Source organism: Triticum dicoccoides, chromosome 7B (assembly GCF_002162155.2).
Source record: "Triticum dicoccoides isolate Atlit2015 ecotype Zavitan chromosome 7B, WEW_v2.0, whole genome shotgun sequence".
In the NCBI taxonomy this organism is placed as follows: domain Eukaryota; kingdom Viridiplantae; phylum Streptophyta; class Magnoliopsida; order Poales; family Poaceae; genus Triticum; species Triticum dicoccoides.
This window is the reverse complement of record NC_041393.1, coordinates 550,144,378-550,152,703: the sequence shown is the minus strand read 5'-3', so window position 1 is coordinate 550,152,703 and position 8,326 is coordinate 550,144,378. Positions and strand designations below refer to the sequence as shown.

Sequence of the window (8,326 nt, the reverse complement as noted above, 5' to 3'; positions counted from 1 at the left end):
GCCTCTCGCGAAAGCACAACCGTGCCTCTGGCGGAAGCAAAACCGTGCCTCTCGCGAAAAAAAACAGAAAACGCGTTTTTTTTCCTTTCCGAAAGAGGCACGCCCGTGCCTCTCGCGAAAGCACAACCGTGTCTCTCGCGAAAGAAAAAAAAACAGAAAACACGTTTTTTTGCCGTTTCCAAGAGGCACGGCCGTGCCTCTCGCGAAAACAAAATCGTGACTCTCGCGAAAAAAAAGCATTTTTTTGCGCAAAATTTTTTTTCGAAATTTTTTTTGGTCGAAAAGCTAGGGAAGACCGGTAAAAAACCAAAACGTCAAAAAAACTCGGGAAAAACCTTTTAAAAAGCCGAAAACGCGTGCGTAAAAATAAAAAAAAATCCGGAGGGAGCATCCAGAACGCGACACGTGACGAATGACTGTGAACGCGCCAAGTGACACTGATCGTTGCGAGGCTCCCGAAGGAGCGCTCGTTAATTAGTTGCTCCCCAGTTTACAAGCCTCCTCCAAAAAATTTACAGGCCATGGCCTTTTTCGTGGATCTGATCGGGCCGGTTTATTAGGCCATCCTGTATAACATCCCGTAAAACGCAGTTTGCCGGAGTTATGCGAGATCTGCTAGATAGAGATGCTTTTACCCGAGTATCCGACTCAACCCTGATATGCGCGATATGCACAAAGTATCAACAAATTCAAATTTTCTTCTGAAATAAAACTGTTCCGGCTGAGATCCACAGGTGCCGTGCTTTTTGCTCAAAGGAAAACAAAACACAAGCAAACAGGAGGTGAACGACGCACCTGCAGCAGGCAAGGCAACGTCGTCCCTCCCCCCTCCCTCTCGTCTCCCCAAATCCGAGGGCCTCAAACCCCAATTCTCGCGCTCGCCGGCGCCTCACTCCACCCAAGCACCGGCCTCCAACCCATCCGCCGTCCTCGTCCTCGTTCCCGTCCTCGTCCTCCCCTCTGCTGGGTTGGGTTGGCGGGCGCGGAGTGGAGATCCCGCCGGCCGGAGTGGTCATCTCCCCCGGTAAGTCGATTTCTCTTCGATCTCCGTCTGCCACCTATCTCCGCCGGAGCGAATGCGTCCATTGTTTGGCGGCACTGGGCGATTTTCTCACATCTCGTATCTCTCGCCCGCCCGGCGGCCCCCTTTCCCCATCGCGTTTCCTAGGCAGCAGGCCCCCTTGCGGTTGAGCCCGCTCGGACGAGTTCCTTCCTGAGCTGCTGCCAGATCCGGCGTGGTAGGTAGATTCGCGTGTCTGGATCCAGATGAGATGCTGCTCTGAGTTGATTCGCCATGCTTTGAGGCGATCACTTCCAAACCAATCAACGACATTCTATCTCTGAAAGGCATTGGCTAGTCAGCATCTTCGCATCACCATTTATGCAGCATAAGGACTACTTGCTTGATTAGTTATGTTCACTCTTAAGTCCTGTCGCTCCCCGTTTGAGCGACAAGTAACATGGATCGGAGGGAGTATTATGTTTTTTTTTCTCCGTGCTAGTTTTGAATTTGAGTAAGTCAAGTGTACCAGTAGTTCCAAACAAAGAGAAGCTTCTCAACCTGGAAAATTATTTGGGACAAATTTACACTTCTCCACTTTATGGAGAGAATTGTGGATTTGTACTAAAGTTGTTTTGACATATAGAAAATCCTCCTGAATAAGTTACTGCCGCAGTTTGATGTACATAAATTTAATCATGATGAATCTCCAGGTGGACTGTATCATTGTTACCAGCCACAGCTTTAGAAGAATGATGCATCTTGTGGGCTTATTCTTTCTCGATGGACCGGTGGAAATTTGTTGAATTGGAAGAGTTACTGGTCTGGTAATATGTCACTCCGACTTCCACTTCCGCAAGGGCTCTCCTTTTTCAAAAGTGTTGGGTGGTTTGAAGACAGTAAGGTTGATTCAGCTGCCAAGCAGCAGTTGTCTCCAAAATTTAAGCTCCAGACAGACAAGGAAGTGTATAGACCTGGTGATTCAGTTACCGCGACTATCGAAATCTGTAGTCCCGCTAGTTTAAAGGATGAAGTGGGGGCAGCGTCAGGTGGAGATGTCACATCTCTCTTGATAGATGGGCTATCTTTCGAACTTAAAGGAATTGAGAAGTTGGATAGCCAATGGTTCTCTGTTCCAAAGCCCTTACCAGGGTCTAAGCAAAGGAGAGGTATTTAACAACCTAGCTTTCATTTAAATAACTGATCAATGTGTCTTTTATTTTGTTTGTGATAACCCTCTTGTGTTATAATTGATTATATAGGTGAATATTTGTTTTTGGATTGTTCGGCACCCTCATTAGTCTCCAAAGTAATAATAGCTTCGGGGCAAACAAAAACGTGTAAGTTATCTCTTGTTTTGGAGGATCAATGGAGGTTGATAATGCACTTATCATGTAATGCTACATTTCTAGATTGCTTGAAACGTAAAGTAAATATTGTTCATATGCTTTACCTCCATTTTTCCTAGTATTGTACGACATGTTAGTGTAATACAGTAATTTGAATTTGCTTTGCTTCTTATTCTGCAAATCACCTGTCTCGTCAACCACCCTGTGTTTGATCTTAAATATTAGTTATTGATCTATCCATGTTCTCATTTTTCACATTACGTCAAAATCAAACTTTAAGCACCCATGATTGTACTTGTGGATCAAAGTGAATACAGTTTTGGCTATACCTCTGTTACGGAAGGTCATGACTCATGACTATGAGGATTTACTATTTAGGGATATGCTGCTTGCATGTTTTTCAAACACTTTAGGAGGGCCAGTTCCTGTTTTGCCCAGGATCTTCAGTTGACAATGGATAATTTCCCCCTGTTAACCTGCTCACTTAACTAAATCCTCTGCATCATGTGAAATACAATGGTCTACATTTTTTTAAAAGAAATTGCAACTCAGCTCTTTTTTTTTTTGTGCAGATATTGTACGTCTAGAGCTCCCAAGGATTTTACCACCATCATATAGGGGCATCAGTATTCGCTATATTTATTATGTTAGAAGTACATTGTTTGGGAGATTGATTGACTTGGGCAACGAGGATCAAACTAAAGGCAATGTAAATAGTGCGGTTCAGCTGGTGAGTTTTCTTCTTGTAGTTGGCATAAAATTCTACTCCTTAAGTTCAGACAATCTGTGCTGAAATCAAATTGACCCTAGTCTTGTAAATATTATTCTTTTATTAATTTAATTGCAGTAGGAGCCTCTCCTTTGCTGAAATGTTCGAAGCTTTGATTTGTTGACCATCCATAATTTCATTGGTGATTTGTATTATTCTTCAAACTGAGTTCTCTAGCCCGTGACTTGTGAAATATTTCTAGTGCATGTTTAGCGGATGTACTAATGCGATAATTTTGGATCTAAGATTCTAATCTAACTATCCTAGCAAGATTATATATTTTAAAACTAAAGCCCATTGTTTACATATTAAATTTTAATGTATGATTAGAAAACCAAGTAAATACCTTGCAAAATGGGGTGTCACAGCTCAACCTTCGGCCTTCTATTGATTACCCCTACATCCTTCTATCCAAGGGACACAGCAAGATGGTAGTCAAGTTTACTGAAGGGTTAAGAACATACAGTATTTTAGTAAACAATCTTACTTAGTGTTAAAAATTTTAGTCTTAAACTCATAATCACACATGTCTGGAGTTTTAGGGCATGAGGACCTGACTTAATTCGAAAACTTAATCTTGGAAGTGTAAAACTAGAACCCCACAGAAAGACATTGACTGATATTGGTTCTTGGTTGACTATCCTGTAGCATCAGAAGAATACGCCGACAATTTTTTTCTTTTATTTTGTTTCTTGTCTGCATGTCTCCATTATATTGTGATGATGGGAGGCAACTGCAGGCTTCCATATATTTGAGCATTATATGGTCCATCTAATTCCTCTGTTATACGAGAAACACCAAGACTAATGTTAATTTTTCTATCTCCTTAAAGGAGAATTTGATAGTCAATGCATGTTTGTGCTGCTTAAGCTAGCCTTGAGCTGAGTTCTTTGAAAATTCTCTTAACCATTGTACTGAAAACAACATGATTCCATTTTCTTATTTCTAGCATCATTCTCTACTTCATACCCAGTCTTGTAACGCAATTATGGAAGTTTCGGACATTAAAATAAGCCAAATGTCTCAGAGCGATAGCTTAAAATTGAATTCATTTCTGTAGGAAACCCGAGTCCCATTGCAGATATGTGTTTCCCAGAAAAGCAGCAACTTACTAAATGAAGAAGGTCAGTGATGTAAATTCAATAATTTAAGGCTCTTGCACTTCAGTCATCCTGTGTATTACTCTCTGCTGCATTTTAAAAGTATGTTGTTGATTAAACTACTTTTCTGTTAAGTAGTGGATTCACTCACTGAAGCATGCGGGCTTACTTATTCACTGAACATGTGGGTTACATAGCTTTTGTGTGTGTGTGGGTGGGCGCATATATATATTTTGGCAAGGTTGGAAATAATTATTAATTACGATACTGTATTTTGTAACCATCATGAGGTGCTCAATAATGCCTTTTTTATTTGTATTGCTACACCCACTCCTCACAGGTCACATCTCGTGCTGTGATTGTTATATGGATCTTTTTGAAGTTTTCATAATCTTAACATCTTTGTGCGGTTGGTACATTTGTGCTTTCGTAACACCTTATCCTCAGTGGTGCGCAAGTGATTTTGTTCAACATGGATACTCTTTATATCAATTCCAGTTTCACCGGGGTTCCTATAGATGACTGAATTCCAGTGGTTCCTTCTTTTAGGAAAATACATGTAGCTTTCTGTTTTCAACCTTTCATGAAAACCTATATGCACGACAGTCGTAAATAATATAGTAGAGACTGACACCACAATCCTGTTTAAATACGTACATGGAAAACAACAACTGAATGCTGCAGAGTTGTTACTGGATGTGCAACAGCAGAATTTTAGTGATACTAAACTGCATACTATGTTAATCCTCATCAATGCTAAACTGTTTACATATCTCAGGGAGTTTTCCACTCTCAGTTGAGCAACTGAGTATATTTTGGAGGGAAAAAGATGATGAGTCAGAATGGGTGAGTCCTTATTTAGCTTGTAACCCATCTCTGAGATTTCATTGCACTTAAATTACCTTTTATCCGTTTCTTACACGTTATCTTGCATGAGTTTGTTTCTACAGTGATATCTTGTATGAATTGTCCGTAGTTATTTTGATTACTTAAACAAGGACATATCAGTATGCAGAAGATCTGTAGTTTGTAATTTTGTCAACTGATGAAAATGTTAGTAGGATCTGAACTGTTTTCCAATGTATGGTATTTTTCATGTACATAGTAATTATCGACTAATCATGCTAAGCAGTGATATCCGTATATTTCCATGATTGTTGTTTCAACCCATGCTGGCATATAATATTCTTATTGCAGATCAAAGCAAATGATAATACTGATCTAGAAGAAGGATATGATAGTTCGAAAGATGAAGTTTCATCGGTTTCCTCATATAACCCTTCCAAATCAAATACGGACTTTCCCATCAGGACCTCAACATCGACGCTCTCCTTATCATCACGTCTCTCCATGAATGAAGCATTGTATTCTCAGGGAGAGCGCCCCACTTTCCCGTCATATAATGCAATTCCTCGATTCTCAGTGTCCGAGATTTCTGATGACCATGGTGGAGGTAAGGAGTGAACCTTATAGTTTGTGTGGGACTGCAAGAGCTGTGATATTCATAAGGAAACACCAATGTTCCAATACTGTCAAGTTCTGCTCTACAGGATTCTATCTGCCTTGGTGCCTCCTAATGATTAATTCTGTCTACACTTGCATATTGTCATATTAATTATTAGTGTTTTAGCTCCCAGTTTTCTTTTCATGCACAAGGACCTGTTTTCAGTTCTCCTTTTTCTTTTCTTTTCAAATTCAATTTGACTGGGCTTATTCCTCTTCCATTTCACAATGAAATAACAAGTCTTACATTAGTCAGGTCTCCATGAGAATGCTACCTATTTGTCCTTTCTGTAAATGTTTAACGGTAAATATTTGGGTGTTTATAATGAAGTAAATGGCACAAACAGGACCGGTATCACCTCTAAGGAAGCTAGATCAATTGCATTTGGATCGTCGTCCATCAAATGGCGAAAGATTTTCTCTAGATTCTGATCGCCCAAAAGATGACGTTGGACTCCCTCTCACGCCAAAACATGTTGAACCATCTGGATGTAAGCCACCGTGTCTCAGTTATGGAGTTATTTTAATCCATCATTGCTCCTTTTGTTGTAAATTACATGCCATATGACAAACATTGATTTCCAATTCTTAGTTGCACATTCAATGTTTTGCAGCAGAAGGCTTTATGAGAGGAAGATCATATAATATACGAATAGATGATCAAGTCTTGCTTCGTTTCTCACCAAAGAATTCTGACTCAACTTATTACTTTGGTGATATGGTATTTTAATTACCCTTATTGCGCTTGCTACTGGCTTACTGCTTTGTTGTTGGTAGATTGATTATCTTATTTTGCCGATTACAGATTGGTGGAGCACTCACTTTTTTTCATGGAACTGGAACGCGGAGATGTCTAGAGGTAAAAGACCGAGTTTAATAAATTATTATGTATTGAACTGGGATTTAAACATATAACTAGTTAATGTGTTTCACAGGTATCTATAACCTTGGAAACATCAGAAACAATTAATCCTCGTGTAATACACCCTTCACGAAGGGTCTCACCGACAATAACCAAGGTACCCTTTTTGCAGCTTGTGTTGTGAACCATTATAAAATTTGTACTATGTGCAGTCAATGTTTACTCGTTTAGCATTAAAATCTAATTTGATAAAACATTTTAAAAGTAATCCTTGTTGTACATGTTTCATTCTATGACTTACAGACTGAACTTTGCCTTTAGTCCAAATGATGAGTTATGTAAGATATATTTCTCAGTGTTAATGCCACATGGCCTACGCTTTGGTCTCAAGTCTTAACAAGTTCATGAAACTAGTACAAGGTTGTGTTTGATGGTTTAGCTACAGGGGTATCTCCATGATCAGATGCCATTTGTGTATGTAGTTTGATTAGGATGTAAACTTGATTTTGTTTGTTGGGATTACTTTAGATGCATGCCATTCCAAAGTACCCAATCTTGATAAATGGTACAATGAAGTTCCACCTTCAATAAAAGCCTCTGCAAAATCACCGTATTCACAAAACTTGCCAGTAGCCTTTGTATTTCACATGTACTGGATGCAAATATCCTTGCCTTCTATGTCTCTAGGTCCTTCACAATGTCTGCAATGATGATGATTGTGTGTTGGCTGATGTGAGACAGTAGGGTAAAAAGGCAAATGTAACTGGGTGATGGCACTCATGTTGGTTCACTGTAGTTGGAGTAGGTCTGCTACCATCCGCCCCCTGTGCAGCATAACACACAAATCATTAAACCTATGACAGGATGCAGTCGCCATCTCCACCTTTGGATCCAAAGTTGGATGCAGCATGAATCGCACCATCTCTGCATTGAAATCAAGCTGCCGCCGCCCACTAATACATCCCCACCACTAGACCCGAACACCAGCCAGCTTTGTGGTAGTTATCACGCTCCACTTTGAGACCGACTGCCTGATGAGGTGGCTAGCTGTAGCAGGTTGTTGTGTTCGAGGCTCAACCTCTGCAGGGTGTGTGTGCTCACGTCTCTTCTTTAAAACAAATGCCACCAGGAGCAAGTCCCTGGTTGGTCATTTTAAAGTTCGAGGAGGTCAGAGATGTGAGGTTGCTATCGATAGAGGCTAACCAGACAAGGTGGCTACTAGTGCAGCATTGGCTGAGGTCGGATGTGCCTAGGGGTAGGTGGGAAAGCATGACCCTCCGTTCCAAAAACTTCTTTAAGTTTGACTTAGTCTGTAGAAAAATATAGAGTTAAATGCACTGGAGGTCCTAAAAGTTTCATCGGGGTGTCACTTTAGTCCTAATTCTTCCAAAATGCACCTTTAGGTCCTAATTCTTTAGTAAGTGGTTCACCTGAGGTCCTTTTTTCACGAGTCGCTCGTTGACCTGCCCGCGTAGCACGTTGACCCATGCCATGTTGACAGAGGGCCCAACCGGCCGGCGAGAAAAATACGTTGGCGGTCCTAAAAGTTTCTGGGCAGTGTCACTTCAGTCCTACTTCTTTCAAAATGCACGTTTAGGTCCTAATTCTATAGTAAGTGGTTCACCTGAGGTCCTTTTTCGCACGATCATTCGCAGACCTTCTTGGTTGCGCGTTGAGAGAGAGAGAGAGAGGGAGGTCCTTTTTTCACGAGTGCTCGTTGACCTGCCCGCGTAGCATGTTGAC

The 8,326-nt window shown here is 40.9% G+C and overlaps 1 protein-coding gene across 2 annotated transcripts in view; it reads left to right on the top strand.

The window, feature by feature from the left end:
- Positions 1-760: 760 nt before the first annotated feature.
- Positions 761-8,326, top strand: part of LOC119336543 — a 10,063-nt gene continuing 2,497 nt past the window's right edge. Inside the window, exons 1-11 of one of the 2 annotated variants that reach the window (XM_037608583.1) lie at positions 761-1,024; positions 1,714-2,169; positions 2,263-2,340; positions 2,922-3,079; positions 4,179-4,242; positions 4,997-5,064; positions 5,416-5,671; positions 6,069-6,212; positions 6,336-6,442; positions 6,527-6,580; positions 6,657-6,740. In XM_037608583.1, coding sequence (XP_037464480.1) covers positions 1,833-2,169; positions 2,263-2,340; positions 2,922-3,079; positions 4,179-4,242; positions 4,997-5,064; positions 5,416-5,671; positions 6,069-6,212; positions 6,336-6,442; positions 6,527-6,580; positions 6,657-6,740 — 1,350 coding nt within the window. In that variant the 5' untranslated portion in view covers positions 761-1,024; positions 1,714-1,832. The remainder of the gene's footprint in view (positions 1,025-1,713; positions 2,170-2,262; positions 2,341-2,921; positions 3,080-4,178; positions 4,243-4,996; positions 5,065-5,415; positions 5,672-6,068; positions 6,213-6,335; positions 6,443-6,526; positions 6,581-6,656; positions 6,741-8,326) is intronic. The other variant, XM_037608582.1, reaches the window with a different exon arrangement.